Source organism: Eschscholzia californica, unplaced genomic scaffold (assembly GCF_041429995.1).
Source record: "Eschscholzia californica isolate CP2 unplaced genomic scaffold, dmEscCali1.0.p SCAF_2, whole genome shotgun sequence".
In the NCBI taxonomy this organism is placed as follows: Eukaryota; Viridiplantae; Streptophyta; class Magnoliopsida; order Ranunculales; family Papaveraceae; genus Eschscholzia; species Eschscholzia californica.
Window position 1 is genome coordinate 59,967,982 of NW_028238309.1, and position 19,310 is coordinate 59,987,291.

The following is a 19,310-nucleotide window of genomic DNA, read 5'->3' on the forward strand; positions in this document are numbered from 1 at the left end:
CATGAATGCTTTCAAATACTAGGTTTACATGCCACCCTCCCATAACTGTTGTAGGCCCTAAGGTGCATCAGCATTTAGCAGCAAAATCGCAGGCAGGCCCAACGGTATGGACACAAATGGATGCGGACTATTGTCGTGGCAAGCGCAAATGCGCAATAATTTCTTATCCACCGAAAGCTGCACATTTCTAGTTGGAGAAACACCTTATAATACCATATTGTGTTTTGGAATTGTTGAGAAGACCTCCCTATGCTGATGGCAAAGGACATTGGTGATATTGTCTATGCTTGTGAAAGGATCGAGCTTATGCCTAGTTTGCACTGAATATCTGGTGTGGGAGAAATGAATGTGATAATCACAAATAGCAATCCTTGATTGTGGGTAGTTGCAAGTCTTGTTTTATTGTTTGGTTTGTTAAAAATCATACGGATTTATTTAGTCTGTATACGGTTTAGTTGACTACTCCAAGGGAAAAGAAATCATAAAGCTCTGTAACTTCGTTAAAAATGATACAAATTTATTTTGTTGGTGTATGCCACGAACTTTTGAATGGGATTGTGGAACTCTTGCTACGAACAAAACTCCGTAACTCCTGGATTTGAAACCTGAGTGTCAAAAATAGAGGCAAATAGATAACTACTAAGATTGCAGCGTCACAAGTGATATTAGAGCTACTAACGACTCATCTCCTGATATAATAGTCTTGTGCAACTTAGTGGAGCGGCTAGAGTTTGAAAAGAAGCAACCACACATACTTTGGGTTTAAAAATCCCCTTCAAGATTGATAATTTCCTCTTCCAAGTTAAGCTAGGGTAAATTCAACAAAAAAAGGTTAAGCGAGGATGTAACCCATGTTCTATGGATACTTCCAGTTCTATAATCTCAATCGTTAGACTACTAAAGATAAGTTTAGGAGATATAATCTCAATCTTTAAACTTGAAGATAAATTTAGAAGATTTAATCTCTAACCATTAAAAAGTAAATTTGATAACCTTGGCCATTAAAAAGATGGACCAAAAAGCTGTTTGGTGAAGGGGCCGCCGGTTCAAGCAAATACGTGGGCGGGAATAATACCACTAAAAAGATTCAGGCGGTTTTTACCCTACTCGAAACCCTAATATAAACCCGAGTCTCTTCTGTTCTTGATTTCGTCGAATAGACTTCTCCATCGCTGCTACAGTTTTCTAGGGTTTTCTCCGTCTTCAAACCACATCTGCTTCATTGGAATTTTGGTTTAATTATGTGAATTTCCCCAATTCAATTCCATAAAATTTCACCTTCTTGTCTGTACTAATCATCGTTTTTTCTTTTAACTTTCAAATCAATCTATTTCATCTTCAACAATGCGTCCTCCGATCAAATCGAAATCTTCTGCACAGAAAAACCCTAAACAAACGATTACCGGAGACAAATCCACCGATACAGATGAAATCCCACCTTCGCATAATCTTTGGGTTGGAAATTTATCAAACGATACATCAGAATCAGATCTTATGAATATGTTTAAGAAATATGGTGCGATTGATTCTACAATTTATGCATCAAAGAATTTTGGGTTTATTTATTTCAAAAGATCTGAAGATGCTCGTGCTGCGAAAGAAGCTCTTCAAGGAACTTCCTTGCTTGGAAATCCGATGAAGATCGAGTTTACTCGACCGGTTTGTTCTAGTTCTTTTCTTCTGTATATTATTTTAGACGTTTTTAATTGTATTTTCTGGGGTTTTGTAATCCTTAATTTGCAGCATAATCGTTTTGATGATGATGATGATGATCAAGTTCAAGTTTTTCGTCATTCTGCTTTTGAATTCATAACAAAGATGAAAACTTTTCAGCTTTGTTCTTCCCGCCGGTTATAGAATTAGGGTTTGCGAGTACATCTTTGTGTACCCATTTTATCTTTTTTTAAAAAAAAAATTCTCCATGCGATTCGAGTAGAGAGGGAGATGGGCTTTTCAGTGTTCATCTATCATACTTGATGATAATTCATACAGAAAATTTGGGATACCAATTTATCTTTTAGACGGAAACCCTAATATTTTAAGTCATTAACCGATTGGCGTGGAAATCTTTTACATGGAAACCCTAAACCCAATTACATAATTGGGATATAAATCTCTATATTTTTAATCAAAAACACAAAATTATGCAACTTCTGCCTCTGTGACAGTTTATAGGCTAGGTTAGAATCGAGGCGTTTTGGAAAAATTTAAGTTTTGGAAAAATTTAAATCAAAGAGTCGATTGATTTTCTGAAGGTTCAATGTAATTATATAGAAATGAACTTTAGGGCTAAAATTGTATGCATCTTATGGGGGTAGTGGATTGGTACTTTCAGAGACTTTCATAGACAAAATGTTCCGTAGACATTTCAAAACATTTCGGATGACTTTTTATAGACAACATGTCTTCATAGACATTTTCAAGACATTGAGTTTGTAGACAAAATGTCTTTATAGACATTTCAAGACATTTGATCCATAGACAAAATGTCATGGGGATAGACATTTATTATTTTAATATTATTATTATTGTTTAATCACATGAAATAATATATTTATACTAACATTTCAAATATATATTTTTTGACTTTCGTAAACATCTGTGAATATTTGTGGACATTTGGTAGACATTTGGTAGACATTTATTATTTTAATATTATTATTGTTGTTTGATCACATGAAATAATATATTTATACTAACATTCAAATATATATTTTTCGACTTTCGTAAACATCGGTGAATATTTGTGGATATTGGTGGACATTTGGTAGACATTTATTATTTTAATATTATTTTTGTTGTTTGATCACGTGATGGACTTCAAATGTCTCTTGTTTTTTGAAAGACATTTTGGCTTCCAAAATTGTCCCAAATCCTTCACAAAATCCATCAAACTATGAAGTCCACCAAAGTCTGGGACATTTTGGAAGACAATCGAATGCCTCGGACTTTCATAGACTCTCAAATGTCTGGATTTGAATGCCTAAGACTTTCGTGGACTCTCAAATGTCTGGATTTGAATGCCTCAGACTTTCGTGGACTCTCAAATGTCTGGATTTGAATGCCTCGGACTTTCGTGGACTCTCAAATGTCTGGATTTGAATGCCTCGGACTTTCGCGGACTCTCAAATGTCCGCGAAAGTCTCAATCCAATACCCCCCCTTAAAATAACAAAATAAAAACATATCCAGTCACACTCAAAACCAAATATGAATGTGTGTGAAATTTGTATAATGTGAATTTTGCAGGAAGTTTATTGAAATAATTGGTATTAGGCGAAGTGGATTGGCTTTGCCTGGGCACACTAGTTATTTTATTTACAGCCGTAAAATTTATTTTATGTAACTTATTCGAAACGCCTTCGCTAGCGACGCCTTACAGTATCAATGAAAATCAGAAAGAATTGAGAATGCTCGATATTTACATGAAAAAAGAATTAAGAAATACCTAATTTATTATCTTTTTTTCTTTGTTGACTGAGACTAAGTCATTACATTATAGTGACACTCATTACGTGTCTTAATTGGTGGTTATAGTGCCTATCCAAGTTTTAAGAGTTAGTGCCAGTGGGAAGCAATTGAAAAATACACCTAACTCTATATAACAGAGTTGTCTACACTCTGATTCCTTTGAACGGGAAGTTTTATCGAATACTCCATGTAACTCGGTTATATCTGCCCTAAAATCACGAATATCATATAGTACCGTGTCTTCGTCTGAAACAAAATATATATTTGTAATGAACAACTAATATTTGGAAAGGAGTATAAAAGGTTTACTTTTGGATATTAGTGGCTGTTGCAAATCAAAGTTCAAGGGAAAACAGCAAGAGTGAACAGGCAAACTTTGTTATATAGAGAGAAAACGTGACATCAAATTAGTGTATGAATGAATCGTGTTTTCTATACGTGTTAGGAGCAAATTTTTCGACATGGACTCCACAATGGTAATACGCCACTAGCTCTTTTCTTGATGAGTGGTACATTACTGTAATAAAGTCTAGATAGCAAAACAGCTCGTGTGATTCGTTCACATACCGCAACTAAACCCCATGTTTGCCCTCCCAATACGCAATAAAACCCTTGATGTTTGCGAAAGAAAAGCACAATGATTGATCAGAAACATGACTCTTTAGGAGTACGATTTTCTCCCTTTGTAGATCATCATCACAAAAGTTGTATATAAGATATTTTTTATGTGGAATTATTTTCGTACTAACTGAAAATTCAACTAGACAAAAATCAAATAGAAATTGGGATGCAATACCTTGCTAAAAGAATTGGAAGTATTAACTAGTATGAAGGTCACATAATATATCTATAACAGAATATTGGATAAGTCTGTGAGATCTTCCTACACAAGAGATGTTAGAAAATTGAAGTAGAACCCCTAAAGTTAAGATGATGTTAGTACTTTCACATATTTTGAAGGTTGATAATGTTGTTTGCATAGGAAAATTTTGAAGTTCAATATGATTCTGTTCATGGATGCATGATAGTGTGAATTACACTCTTCAACTATGACATGATATTTATCTTGTTAGGGTTATCTTATTGTTAGAGACGGATTAGGAGTTCAACTACAATAAAGACTATCTATTACTAATTTCAGATTGGCCTTTTAGGGCGATTGAGAAGGTGTAGTACTTTGTTTTCCTTTGAGTCAATCAAAACCAAGTAGCTAAAGTTATTTCATTACATATATTTTTTACCACTTCTTGTGCATTCTATAATGGTTTTCTAGTTGATAATCTAAGAGTTTAGAATAATTGCAGAGTCTTTCCCATGCCACGTAATATGGTTATCACTAAAAAGGCATTCATCATTCCCCTTGATAATTCAAGTGCATGAATACATTCCATGACTTGTTACTCGTGTAGTCGAGCGAACTCTAGCTGATTCATCAACTCCATGATGGAGAATGTTTTTTGAAATATATCTTCTTCAAGAATCCTTGTAATAGGTTCTCTGGAAATGAGCAGCTGGAAACCTCTAGAAGTGAATGTATCTATTTCTTCTATTAGGGGAAAGTGATACTTTACAAAATAATCTCTCATTGCTTCTTGGTTTGCAATTTAATCCCTTATTCTCCCACAGAGCTTAATAAACTCTATGCATTAAAATTTGCAGGCTAAACCAGGTAAACAGCTATGGGTAGGTGGAATTAGTTTATCTGTTTCAAAGGACCAACTAGAAGAGGAGTTCTTAAAATTTGGAAAAATCGAGGAACTCAAGTTTCTCAGGGACCGAAACTCCGCTCTTGTTGATTATTCTAAACTAGAAGATGCTGCTGCAGCTTTGGAAACCATGAATGGGAAGCGCCTGGGCGGTGAGCACATACGTGTGGACTTTTTGAGGTCACGCCCTAATAGAAGAGTGAGTTGGCACTTAATATTTTCTTCTATTCGTTTCAATTTCATGACATTTGTGTGAAAATTACTTCAATGGTTCTTTTTATTTGTTCTTTTCCTGACATCCTCGGGTCAAAACGGAAATTAAATGTTTGCTACTTACCTGGGTTGATCTACTATTGGTGTTTCTGTTCAACCTCTTAACTATTTGTTTACTTTTTTCACCCTTTCGTGTTCTCTGTGTTTAACAATGCATTGTGGACTGTAAAGATAGCTACATTAATTGAACTTCTGATGTTCATAATAATGAAATGTGTCTGCTTATTTTCACAGGAAGGTGGGTCTGACTCCCGTGATTTGAGAAATGGACAATTTAATAATCTAAGGGTAATCTTAATATCTTATTCGGTCTATTGATGGTTCAGTCGACGAGTCATTTTCTGTTAATCCTGTTGTCATTTGGAGGCAAAATTTGTTCCCTTGCTATTTTTTCCTTCATAACAGTGCTAAACTCTGTCTTCTGTGCTGCAGTCAACTCAACAGTTAGGTGGGAGGAGGGGGCAAGTACCAACAAATGTTTTGCACATACAATATCCTTCTTCTGTGGAGATGAACGAAAGAATCCTTCATAATTCGATGATTCTTTTTGGAGAAATTGAAAAAATCAAATGTTTCCCATCTAGGAATTATTCATTTGTAGAGTTCAGAAGTGTTGATGAAGCTCGTCGTGCAAAAGAAGGATTGCAGGGTCGTCTTTTTAATGATCCCAGGATCATTGTATCATTTTCAAGTAGCGAGCTTGCATCTGGTAAAGATAACCCTGATATGTTACCTGGAATTAAAGGGCCTAGACCGGATATGTTCTCTAACGAACCTTTCTTTGGACCTGGATCCATGGATTTCTATGGTCAAATTCGCCCAGTGGCTCCGAATAATTTCGTTGGACCTCTAGTTTCTAAGGGTATGCCTGCACCTAATGTATTGATGAACGCTTTGGGCTCGCAACGTGGTTTAGATCAACTTCTTTCAGCAGACCCCAAGTTGGTCAATGAATTAGTGGGGTATCTTAACAGTTTCTCAGATGCTAATGTTAATTACCCGACAGGTTTGAATTGGAGACCTTCTGGACCGGGTATTCTTCCATCTCCTGTAACAGGAATTCGGCCTGCCATAACACACATGTCTGGCATGTGGGATGGGCCAGACATGGATATCTCTCAACGGGAGTCCATGAAGTCAAGGATTCGTGGTCATTCACCTGTTGACTATCCGTCCTTTCTTGGAAGAAGAGTTGGTAATCAAAGAATTGATGGAGTAACGCCACACCCGTTCGGGCCAAGGCATGGTCCTGGTGTTTTAGGCCCATTTGGAAATACTCAAAATCAAAGTCGCCAGAGTCCAGATGCATGGGGCACTAGTGGGGCCTATCATGGACAAGAATCTCCTGAGAGAGATGACTGCTGGCGAGGTGTCCTTGCTAAAGGTGGAGCTTTTGTATGTCATGCTCGATGTTTTCCCGCAGGGAAGGGAATAGAATTCCAGCTGTAAGTAAGATTTGATCAAACTATTATTCTTTGTTCCTTAATTAATTGATTACTGTTTTAAGTTTTAACTGGATCATGAAGTAGTTCGAGTTTGATTTGGCTTCTTGTTTTCTTTTTTCTAGCCCTGAAATTGTAAACTGCTCAGCAAGAACAGGACTGGATACGGTCGCAAAATACTTAGAAGATGCAACAGATTATGACATTATCTGCTTCGCCCCAGCCAGCAATGATGACTTTGCTTCCTTCACTGCTTTTCTTAACTATTTCGGGGAAAATGACCGGGCAGGCGTGGCGAGATTTGACGATGATACTCTGCTATTCTTGGTATCCCCGTCGGACTTCGTAACAAAGGTTCTGAATGTATCTGGTCCTGAACGCATATACGGGGTTGTTCTTAAATTGCCGCAACAATCACAACAGCACATTCATCCCTCCCAAGCTGTTGATAGGCAACAACTAGTTCCATCCCAGAATTATCAGAACTTGCTTCCCCGAACGGGGGATCAAGTTCTCCAGATGGATAATAATAGACCATATAGCGAGGACCTGACTCATCATCCTCCAAACCAGGGCGCACATCAGCAGAACTCGTCTAATCGACCTGCTTCTCAAGACTATGCTAGTAATACTCTGTCAACGGCTCGCCCTGGAATAACCCTAACTCCTGAGCTTATTGCCACCTTAGCTTCTATAATACCTGCCAGCACACAGGCTTCAGTTGTAACCAGTGCCCAAGTACCAGTGGCTTCATCTTCTCAAGGGCCAGCTTTATTTCCTGGAACTGCAACTGTTGGCAATACATTATCACCTCAGGGGTGGGGACAGGACCGTCAAAGTGGTGTCAACGGGTTTCAACATCAACCGAAAAACGAGAATCCAGTTTACCAAGCGCCCCCATTAGACCATCAATATGGAAATCAACAACCATTTATGTCACAGCATGCGGCGTTCCAGAATGTTGCGAGTGGGGCTGGACCTGGGCCTGGATCTGAGAATCTCACACAAGGTGTTCGTTTTACCCAAGATCTGACATTCAATTCTCCGCAGCAGGATGCAGGCTCTTCAAGAACAACTAGTAACTTCGTTAATCCTTCTCAGGGTGCACAGTATGTCTCACAGCAGGTCAATCAACATTTTCAATATGATGCATCTCAGAATCCTCAGAAGAGCTATGCTGGTTCACAAGGAACAGATGCTGCAGGTTTATTTCAATCACCAGTTTTTGGGCAACCCATGTCTTCTGTTGCATCGTCAATTCAGGTATCATGCATTAATGCCATTCACAATGATTTGAGTCACAAAGTTCAGACTCAGAGCTCCAATTTGTGCCTTCAGTCGCTCACAGACAAAAATGCATTCCCTTTCAGGTGCAACCACAATCTTCTCTCGCAAGTGCCGGACAGGGCTCAACAGATGGAGATGCAGAGAAGAATCAGAGGTACCAGTCTACTCTGCAATTTGCTGCTACCTTACTACAACAGATTCAACAGCAGCAGCAACAACAACAGGGAAAGGCTCAAGCTGGGCAAGGCGCCGGAAATACTCAATGAGAAGAATTCGTGACATCGGGTAAGTTCCTTTAAGCATGAAATTTTCCTTCCTTCATGTTTATGGAGCATATCTAATCTCTTCCTGCTGTTAGTAACTTCGTGGTAAATTTTGCTAAAATAACATAGTTACATGTCGAAAATTCGCTAATTAACTAGGTGTCTTCGCGGTAAGTTACCCAAATAACGTGACTAATACCGTTGTTTATAGGTTTGTGACGTAATATTAGTAAACTAAGTTTAGTTGATATAAAGTTTATAGGTGAGATTGTTTCAGATTAAATTCATTCTCTCTCGAGTCTGGTAAATAGTAATTGAAATTCTGAATAATACCGGCTACTAACATATTTCAAGCATTCTTCTAGAAATTTGAATTGCTTGTTCTGACTGATTTAAAAGCCAGCCAGAGCCCTAGGATCCCTATACTGCGGCAGAATAGATGAACACAAACCTACCCAGAGACAGGTATACTAGCGTACACTAATTTATAGGCCGATAGTCGAGGCATCTAGGAAGCATCCTCAAGGAGGAAGGTTCTCGTGAGAAGTTTCGGTCACTGACCTCACGGTCATTACTTAGGGCACCTTCAGACTCTGAGAAATTTGAACTACTCAGTCCAATCCAACACTCAAGGTAGTTTTGATTGTGTATGAATACTACTTTTGCCACAAGTAACTTGTACTTTGTCTGAATTGTGTGTTACTAGCTTGAATCTTTTTTTTACTTGATATCATGATGTTGTTTGTCGGGGAGTGTATATTCTTTTCTTCCATGTTCTTCATAAACCTGTGTTAATAATAGTTAGCACTGTCATTGAACTTTTCTTTTGTGTATTGTTTGTTGGGAGATGATTCAAAAAATGTTTAGATTTTCTGTTCTTCTATTATGTTACTAAGCCAATGTCATTATATACTTGAATTAAGATCATACTAGTTTTCGGATTGAATAGCATATATACACTAGAATAATATGGTCGAGTGAGTGAATTCGGCGTCTTGGAGTGAATTTGAAGGTGTAATCCTACTGGAACTGCGACAAACATTGCCAGTGAAATATCGCCTTTTTTTTTGGTATTTTGAACTTCCAACGCTCGTAAAACATATCTGTTGCAACTCCTATAAAAAATCGAGAACTTTTTTTTCTTTCTACAATTCAAATATGATACGAACGCTGATATAGCCTGGTATTTTAGGCTTGTTATTGATGTTTGCCTGAGGGTGTCTCCGCCTAAACATCAATATTTTCCAGTCATGACTAAATCTGAGCTATTTATTTGCTCGAAAGGATTGGAAGCTGCATTATAGCTTTTTTTTTGTTCTTTCTTATAGAGCGCAGATGGGCGGAGATAGTAAGCGTCTGGTCATTAACCAGTATCACATATACAAAACTAGACCTTAGGGCATGTATAGCCGCTACCGCCCTCCCTGCCTATTTGCTGAGGCCCGCTTTCGTTCTTAGCATTCCGTGAGCTTCAGACATTAGTCCGTGCGCGTAAAAGTGAAAGTCTAAATAGAGCATTTACAGTCTCCCCGCCTAGTTGCTTAGGCCTGCCTTCATTTTTGGCATCATCTGAACCTCTAACTAAGTAGTACGATGGTATTCATATTGGGCTTAGTTTGTATTGTTCAATTCCAGCACAGATTAGGTCCATTCTGAATGCCATCGGACTTGCCTAGTAAGTCCTAGTATGTGGGAGCATCAAAAGTGAAGGCGGTCCAGAGTCAAATAAACAGTGAAGTACAAGGTAATAGTGGAAGTCCACAGGAAGTTTAAGCAGGGTGAAGTACAAAAATGAAAGTCAATGTTGTCAATGCAAAAATCAAAGAAGTGAAATGACTTTAAACAAGATAAGTCAAGATGAAAATCAAAGATAAATGAGGGAAAACTAAGTGTAGTGCGAGTGAAATATAATGTTGATTAGAATATTACACTTCCGTTCCTTCTTTCAAATGAAATATAAATGTTCACCACCAATTGACAATGATATGAAGTGTAACTGTGCATATTTGTGCAAATAGACGGAGAAATAAACCGAGAACCAGCTAGATGTATGCGCGAGTTTATGGTTGGCTTTATGCTTGGTTTATTTTGGATTTGTTGGACTTGTCCATTCTTATACCCAACTCGAGGGGTGATCGGGCTCCACGGGCCTTATCAAACTTGGATACGAAGGGTAGAGTATGATATACGAAAGAAGCGAAACGTGATTATTTAGGATTTAGAAATTCCTTAGATTTCCAAAACACACTTTTTTTTTTTTTTTGTTTTTTCAGCCGAACACACTGTGTTATACTGTATTTGAAAATAAGAACTAATCTGTACTGTGATCGTTCTTCTATTAATCCGAATCAAAATTGAAATCAACATTATCTGATTAAATGTTTGCTAATATTTTATGATTATTTCCCTTGGGATATAATAATACTCTCTAACTCAATATTGACTACGTAATTGTAGGATAGGTTGATCAAAAATTCCAAATCAATCTGCTCCAGAGAAGATGCATATTCCTGAATGCCTTGTGGGCTTTTTGTTTGGTGAAGTGGTAGCTATAAGCCCCGCTGGAAAGTACAAGCTTTCTTTTCAATGGGTAATCTATATAGATAAAAAAAAAAAAAACAGGTTTCTTCTTCTTATCCCCAACCTTATACTTGGACATCTGACATTTAGCTCATTTTGTTTTGTTTTTGAATTTCTAATGGATTATTATGAGGTTTTGTAATAGAATTAAACTTGGAGACTTTATTTTGCTCTCTTCTTTTTCTTCTTTTACCATTCCGATATGATTTGTGAGAGATTGCACGGTGAGAACGAACCCTTCATGCCATTGATTACACATATAATCGTTTTTAACAAAAGAAAAAAAAAATCGTACAGAACGAATCCAGTCTACTTTCACTTTGACAGTCTACTTGACTGAAGGTGTTGTCTGTTTTTCTGTAGATTTGTTTTTCTGTAGATTTGAATTTGAAATCTGAGACGATTGTGTCTGTGCAGTTTAGCAGTATTTCATGCTTTTTATTTCCAATTGTTTTAAGCTTTTAAAACAAGTCTGAACTTGAGAAGATCTGTTTGCTTTAAGGCGTGAGTAGATTGGAGGAGCAAACAAATGCAGTAAGCATACTGGACAAGTGAATTGCACATTATTTATTTCAGATTTCAAATTCAGAAAAGAAGCAACACTTTAATTTTACAAGCTCGTTCTTCATTTATCATTGTTTTATGAGTGTAATAAGATGGGTTACCACCTCAACTTTGAAGATTTCAAAATTTGCATATAGGGAGTGAAGTATGGGGTCAAAGAGGGTGGAGATCTAGATTTATTTAGTAATGCGGAAGGTGTAAACATTTACCATTTTTTTAGGTTGCTATTACTACCCAATCTAAACTCGATTTACATCAAAGTTTTGATCAAACTATCACAAAAGGAACTGAATTAGTCTCGACTACTCATCGTCCTGAATCTGTGAGCGTGTCTTGATCAAACTTACTGTTGTAAGATCTCTTTCAATGGTAATATTTTCAGCCTGCAAAATTAATGTAAAGTGATGAGTAAATAAACCGATGGAAATGTTTTATCTCGTTTAGCTTCTTGAAATTCTTTTTCAAGAGCATGAGATCAAATTTCCAACCACACTTAAAAACATTATTAGTTCATATTGTGAACATAAGATTTGAGTTGCCAAATAGTAATAGATAAGCAATCTCTCCACATTTTGAATGATATTGTAGCCTATAAGTTGCATGGGAATTGGTATAGTTGCCAATTCAAGTTTCATTGTTTAGGAGAATGACATCCCGTTGGAACAAGGCGAAGACCAAGGTGTTTTATTTTAAAACTAGGGTAGATCCCGTGCATATCTTTCCATGGATAACAAATAATGAAATAAGTATGCTAAGTTGAGCTTATGACCAATGTGATGGAAACTAAGAAGTTAGAGAAGGAAAGAAGTTTCAAATATTTTTTACGTATAAAATTTGATTTAGAAAGACAACTCTAGTATTCACATGCTTTTACCTCTTGTATCCACTTTCTTATTCTCCTTGTACCCATATGGATGTTTGGTCCATTACGAAACATCTCGTGCCTCGGCTGCAACAAGATGTTTGTGGGAGTTCTCGTCGTTGATTGATTACAAAACTCTTGACCGAAGATTTTACTAAGAATTTTAGAATTTCAAGTGTAACCTTCATGAAAGGATTTACTTGAAATCTTTCTCCTTCGTCTCGATCTTTTAGATGAAAATTGCGTTGGGGAAAGAATTTCTCTTCAGGGGAATAGAGAGAGGAGGGAGAGAAAGAGATAGGGAGGGGGAGAGAAAGAGATACAGGGGGAACAGAGAGAAAGAGATACAAAATGGAGAGAGAGAGAAGAAAGTGGTGGTTGTGGTTGGGGGCTAGTGGCGGAATAGAAGAAAAAAAGGTCTCTTTTTCCCTGAAGGACGCCGATAATGACAACCTGCCAAGAACCCTCATAGGTGTGAAGAGAACTAAAGGTGGTAGAAATTTAGGGGGTGTAGACAATCCAGACTTTGGTAGACATTCATAGGTTTTATGTTCATGTACATTTTCATTGACAATGGAGAGTCCATGAAATGTAATGGATTCTCATTATCATTTCAATGACATTTCTATTAACATTGTATAAACTTTCATGAACTCTCGTATTGACAATTTCCATTGACGTTATATGGATTTTCATGTATTTTATGTCAATGAAAGTGTTACTTTTATACTATTCAATAATTTATTATGACACATATTATTGTTACTGTAATGGTGTAATTTGAGTCGACTAGGTTCCGACTGTATAAACAAGATGGGTTAGCTTCCTCATCGTGTATTTTTGAAATAAAACTAACAATATGTTATTTGAATTGGGAATGAGCCCGCTAAAAGGGAACCAATTTTGAATTTATATGATTATTTATAAGAATGGTAATTTGATAAAAAAAATGTCAAACATTAAAAGTTAACTGACGGAATTAAGAAAAGGGGGCCCAATTTGAATTTACAAAAATAGAGAGCCATAACGAAAGTTAGTCACAAAGTAGGGGGTCAAAAAGAAAATAACTATTTCTCTCAAAATCCTTCATATATTCCACAAAAGTATAATTGCATCCAAATCATGGGTTGGCTAACGCTTATAAAGTTCAAACAGACCCTAGATGGGTTGGGTCGGACCAAGATATTACACACTATCATGATATTATTATCACCTTTTGGTTAATTTCTTTTTAGGGTCCGTAATTCTAAAGCCTAAAATTTAGAAATAATAGAAACCGAACTCAATTTGAAATAATATTCGAAAAAAAAAATCATTTTGTAAAAGTACATCTTTATTTAAAAACAACGTGAAAAACATTTATGAAAATTTCTAAACAAATCTTAATTTTCTCTCAGCAATTTTGTACATTTCTGAACAAATTTGTTTTTGCTCAAAAATTAGTTTGCAAAAATGTTTTGCATTTGACGTTAACATTTTCACTAAAGAATTTGTCGATTTATCTTGTGAAGAAATAAATGGTTTCCACATTTTTTGTTTTGCTTCTGACATAAACATTAGACTAATGCATTTTTTAGTTTGTCTTTTAGTAAAATTAAAATGTTATACATATTATCTTTTCTATTTAACGAACTCATTAACAGACAAATAATATTTTTGTTAATGCACTATGTATGTTGTTAACAACATAATTATATACGTTATCAACATTTTGTAATAAATGAAGACAATTATACATGTCGTCAACATTTTATAATAAGTCACAACGTTACTACACATGTCGTCAACAGTTTATAACAACATATTTATATATGTTGTCAACATAGAAGGGTAAAAAGGGGATTATGAAAAAAATAAGACTGTTAACAATCAACATTTTAAAAAGTGTTAAAAATGAATTTCTTTTACAATATCATTATTTAGTGGGCCTAATTTTCTATTTGGTCCCATTTTGTGGGTTTTTCACAAATAGGTTTTTAATTTTCGATTTAGTCACATTTTTGGTAGAATTTCTTTTATCATTGTGGTTGTTGGTATTAAATATCATCATCATTGTTTTTGTTGTAAAACTAGAAACCGCCAAAATGCCATGAAAGTCATTCATTTTATGGTCGACAAATGTGATTCTCTTTTACACTTGAATTCATTGAAATTTTTATGAAAGTCTAAATCTGCTAAAATCATGAATTTGTGAATGTCTCAGACTTTTGCAAGACTTTAAAATACACGATTGAGTGCCCCGGGCATTGACAAACTTAAAAGTATTCGTGGTTGAATACCCCTAACATTCACAGACTTTAAAATAGCCGGGACTCAATACCACCTGATTTGTAAATTTTGAATGTCAATCAAAGTCGGGATTGAGTACGGGGTGAGAATTTTGCCTATGAGCCCGAATCCGCCCACAGGTACCCGAGCCCAACGAGGACCATGGACGTCCGCGCTCGTCTCTGCCATAACCCGCCCAACCCGTCAAGTTTGGGTTGGCGGGCATGGGTTAAAACCTCCAAACGCGCCCACTTAACGTCACCTAATGATATCCAACCAAATTACATCAACCTTTTTGGGTTGATGAAGTCCAACAGTCCATGTTGCTAGGCTTAGTTGAGATGGTAAACAATACGTTTAAGGATCACACGAATGCAATGCATGCTTCGCAATGGCCCATGAAAATTCTTAGTAGGTTACTGAAGTAGTGTTTGGCTTTGAGGGAGCAAAGAGTGAGATAAGTTTATATTATATCTCATGAGAATTCTTCATTGATTTTTAATGTGAGATTAAATTCCTAAAAAGAACAACACAAAAAACGTCTAGTTTTAATCCCACTTTGTCTCTCTAAAATTAGTTCTTGGAGACTTTATAAAAAGAGAGGAAGAAGTGACTTTTTCAAGTCATGAGCTTACCCACGCAGGTAATGGGCGAAGCGAATTTAAAAATTGTCCGCGCTGATTAACCTGCTTACCCTAATAGTCATTAAAGTTTGGTGTCCGACCTGATGCTTCAAGTGCCCATAGACGCCCACACCTGCCCAATTCCCACCCCATCCCTAACCCTCTTGTTAAAATGGGAAAGGATTTAAAGAAGATCTATACCATTAAAAATGCAATCTCGAAATTTATTTTGTTGATATCGAGGTGTGATGGGAGACGTCATCTAAACGCCACCAGTGACAAAATTCTCAGGGAAGCTTCTTCTTTCTTTCCACAGAGAGAAAGTCTGATAGAGAAAGAGAGAGAGAGAGAGAGAGAGAAATCGAATTGATTCTAGGGTTTAAATTTGCTGTTTATTTTAAGCTGTGCCCATTTCCCATGAGCTTTGATCTATTCAATTATCTAGGGTTTCGTATTTGTGACCTACTATCTAGTGTTTAAAGTAAGAAAGTATTTGCCTTTTTCAATGGAGAAAGATCAACCCCTAAATCAACATCATCATGGAGGAGGTAAACCTCCTCCATCATCATCATCAAATAGGTTCTCTTCAATTTCTTCATCTTCGTCTTCATTACTACCTGCTTCTTCAACTCCACATGAATTAGGTAATTTTAGTCATGATATTAGTGGAATGTCAGAAATCCCAAGAAAAAATTTAGGGCATAGAAGAGCTCATTCAGAAATTATTGGTCTCCCTGATGATATTAGTTTTGATAGTGATTTAGGGTTTGTGGGTTATGGCGATGGTCCATCTTTATCAGATGATACTGAAGAAGATCTTTTCTTCAAGTTCATTGATATGGAGAAATTTGAGAACTCTTATGCTTCATCATCAAGTGAGCCATCTGATCATAAATTGGTGGCTCAAACAACAATTACTCCTTCAAATGAGAATTTTGGAATTGGGTCTAGTGAGAAACCAACAAGGGTTAGGCATCAACATAGCCTTTCCATGGATGGGTCAACTTCAATTAAACCAGAGATGCTAATGTCTGGTTCTGAAGGTGGTACTACTTTGGCAGAGAAAAAAGCTATTTCTGCTGCTAAACTTGCTGAGCTTGCTCGTGAGGATCCAAAGCGCGCAAAGAGGTAATTTTGTTCGATTAGTAAATCAATTGGGTTGAAATTGTTTATGGTTTGATGTGTTAATTTCTCTTCAAAACTCAGTAGCGAACCCATATATAGGATTTGAAAGATCGCTAGATGAATAATTTGGAGCTTATTATGCATTATGTGGATACAAACTTTGTGTAATTCTATTATTATTATTGTTTGAAATGTATATCTTCTTGTTCTTGGTTGTGCCTCTCAAAAGGTCGTATCTTTATGTTCTTCTATTTCTTGTTTTAGGATTTGGGCAAACAGACAATCAGCTGCTAGATCGAAGGAGAGGAAGATGCGCTACATATCTGAGCTTGAACGGAAGGTGCAGACCCTTCAAACAGAAGCAACGTCATTGTCTGCTCAATTGACAATGTTGCAGGTATATTGCCTACTGCTTATCAATCTGGCACATAAACTCTGAAATCATTTTTCAACTTTTAAAGATGCTTTAGTAGTTGCTCGACTTGTTTATTTAACGTCGGAGTTATCTATAGGTCTTGAACGAGAGCAACTTTTACTAATGTTTGTTTTCCCCTGTTGCTTGTGGACAGAGAGATGCAAGTGGACTAAGTACTGAAAATAGTGAGCTAAAGTTGCGTTTGCAGACAATGGAGCAACAGGGTCACCTGCAAGATGGTAAGATTCATCTTGTTACACTTCAACATTTTAAGCTATATGTGCATTAGATTCAATTTGAAGCAGGAAGTGGATCGAACCAAAAACCAAAATAGTCCGCTTTTAACTCCTCATATTTAGATAAATGCGACCGAAACCCTGTTCCATTATAAGTGGTTATGTTTATGGATACTTCGATAACCAACTGAATGAGGACTAACGTACTTTGCATCGATATTCTATTACCTATCAGCTCTGCATCAAAGACCGAAACATCGGGGAATGGGAAATCTCACTGCTGGGTTTTTTTGTTGAATTAAGAGATTTTTTTACACGCAATGCTAATATTTACTGCATACCAAGTGTACCTTTATTTCAAATTATTCCCAGTGTTTATTGTCATTTAGGCTTTCCTTGATATCTAGGAAATTCTGCAATATTCTGTTTGTGCTTGATGATTTCTATAACATGGAAGACTTTCTAGTTAGCCCACATGATTGTGACAAAATATAGTGAAACTTTCTAGTTTCTACGTAGTTGCAAATATTGCCTCCTTATTTGCCCCTGCTCATTTGTGCTAACTAAAAATTTGTCAAAATAGCTTCTCAAATGAACACCATGACGGCATACCAGTAGGATGTGACAGTTTGTAGCCTTAGTTATTGTAATTTGAAGTGATACATTAAGTATTGACATTCCTTGTCAATTTAAAGTCTAAATTAGTAGTTCGAACGCCTAAGGTTTTGTTAGAAGAATGATCTTACTAAGCCTTCTATTATCAGTTATTCAAGTTCATATTGAACTCACTAAGCCATTGAAAAGCATCTTTTTCTCTGAAGAACTAAAGCTAATGATTGACTTCTTAAATAAATATTCATTTTTGACACGAACACATCACAAATCTTTTTACTGTTTTATGCAAAAGATTAATAATCCTGTCTAACTTCTAAAGTGCTAACTTCTTAGTTTTCTTCATTAGCAGTAATTTTAATTGTATATGTTTTAGTATACATTAATTAATGCATAAAAAGATAAAGACAAGTTTAAAAAGAGGAAAAATAAACTAGTAAAAACACATACAAATTCAGATGTTTAGTTGTTGTTTCTGTCTAATACTGTATAACTGTAGAAGTTTCAGAAATAGATAACCATCTCTAAATGAATAATATGTAATTTATGGTTTGTTGGGAACAAGACCCTGAAACTTTAGAATCGAAGAATGAATTAAACGGTGATGGAATTCGATTCGTGCAGTAAATAATTTCTTACCCTTGTATTGTTGTTTTCTTTCGTGTTGTCATAGTTTTGAATGACAGACTCAGAGATGAAGTACAGCGTCTGAAGATGATAACGGGGCAAGCAATCCCTAATGGAGGAGGGCCAATGATGAACTTCCCAGGATCGTCGTCCTTTAGAGGCAGCAACAACCACCAATTTTATAACAACAATCACTCAATTCACACTCTTTTAGCTGCTCACCAATTTCAACAACTACAAATTCAATCTCAGCAACAGCAACCACATCAGATTCAGCTTCAACAGCAACATCTCCAACAACAACTGCAACAACTCCAACAACAGCAACAAAGTGGTGGGGGAGATTTGAAAATGGAAGGTGGAGGTGGAAGCAACTCCTTAGGGCAGAACGAAGGTGGTGGCGCATTTGCAGGAGGCGTCAACAATAACAATACCTCATCGATGGACTAAGAATGAGAGAAAATTAGGTGAAAAGGTGATCGAAAATTATCTTTTTTTGTTACTAGAAAACAAAGATGGGGAACTTGGGATTTTCTTCATTCTGTGTCAGAATGACATACATTCTTTTTTGTTATTAATATATATATATATAGGTAATGAATTAACAATGAAACCCTTGTTGGGTTAGAGAGTATTCTTTTATTCCTTAAATTAGTTTCAGCTTGTTCTTGGTTAAGATTCATTGAAATTCACTTTATTTGACATTGTTGTTTAGCTTGGTACTTAATGAGGAATCTTATTAAGATTCATTGAAACTCACTTTTTATTCGATTTAATTAACGGTAAGCTTTAGGCACGGAGAAGAAAATTCCCAATAGGGCAGCGAAATTTACTCCCAATAAGGTTATTGAACAACCAATTTTAAAGTTTTGCAAGTTACAAAGATAAGTTATATTTTGTTTGGTCAAAGATCCAAAATATGTATTTTGTTTTTTGGTTAAAAATCTAAATTTTGTA

At 36.2% G+C, this 19,310-nt stretch overlaps 2 protein-coding genes across 16 annotated transcripts; both read left to right on the forward strand.

Annotated features, from left to right (window-relative positions):
- The first annotated feature begins 694 nt into the window (after positions 1–694).
- On the forward strand, positions 695–11,186 carry LOC147559761 (flowering time control protein FPA-like). Of its 15 annotated transcripts, none has more exons than XR_015234659.1 (8): positions 952–1,659; positions 5,130–5,375; positions 5,684–5,737; positions 5,882–6,894; positions 7,017–7,900; positions 7,993–8,154; positions 8,262–8,463; positions 10,899–11,186. XR_015234659.1 is itself a non-coding variant. In XM_086661717.1 (8 exons), exons 1-7 carry the CDS (start codon positions 1,345–1,347, stop codon positions 8,442–8,444), a joined length of 2,652 nt encoding a protein of 883 aa, XP_086517843.1. In that variant the 5' UTR covers positions 1,002–1,344; the 3' UTR covers positions 8,445–8,463; positions 10,899–11,186. The 15 variants fall into 15 exon arrangements, 10 of the variants coding, with proteins under 10 accessions (XP_086517846.1, XP_086517837.1, XP_086517838.1 ...); XM_086661717.1 differs by having other exon boundaries at positions 1,002–1,659; positions 5,882–6,158; positions 6,456–6,894; positions 7,017–8,154; XR_015234660.1 differs by having other exon boundaries at positions 1,027–1,659; positions 10,904–11,186.
- Positions 11,187–15,535: 4,349 nt separating this feature from the next.
- On the forward strand, positions 15,536–19,108 carry LOC147559762 (putative transcription factor PosF21). The gene is made up of 4 exons (XM_086661701.1): positions 15,536–16,466; positions 16,728–16,860; positions 17,033–17,117; positions 18,400–19,108. The coding sequence occupies exons 1-4, from the start codon at positions 15,844–15,846 to the stop codon at positions 18,801–18,803; spliced, it is 1,245 nt and encodes a 414-aa protein (XP_086517827.1). The 5' UTR covers positions 15,536–15,843; the 3' UTR covers positions 18,804–19,108.
- The last annotated feature ends 202 nt before the right edge of the window (positions 19,109–19,310 follow it).

What these genes read in the sequence shown, in the direction of transcription:
- LOC147559761 (XM_086661711.1), top strand. Translation starts at nt 1,345, where the DNA reads ATGCGTCCTCCGATCAAATCGAAATCTTCTGCACAGAAAAACCCTAAA. An exon ending in GGTCACGCCCTAATAGAAGA is followed by an intron (nt 5,376 to 5,683) that starts GTGAGTTGGCAC and finishes TTATTTTCACAG; the next exon opens with GAAGGTGGGTCTGACTCCCG. An exon ending in AAGGGAATAGAATTCCAGCT is followed by an intron (nt 6,895 to 7,016) that starts GTAAGTAAGATT and finishes TCTTTTTTCTAG; the next exon opens with CCCTGAAATTGTAAACTGCT.
- LOC147559762 (XM_086661701.1), top strand. Translation starts at nt 15,844, where the DNA reads ATGGAGAAAGATCAACCCCTAAATCAACATCATCATGGAGGAGGTAAA. An exon ending in GATCCAAAGCGCGCAAAGAG is followed by an intron (nt 16,467 to 16,727) that starts GTAATTTTGTTC and finishes TTCTTGTTTTAG; the next exon opens with GATTTGGGCAAACAGACAAT. An exon ending in CTCAATTGACAATGTTGCAG is followed by an intron (nt 16,861 to 17,032) that starts GTATATTGCCTA and finishes GCTTGTGGACAG; the next exon opens with AGAGATGCAAGTGGACTAAG.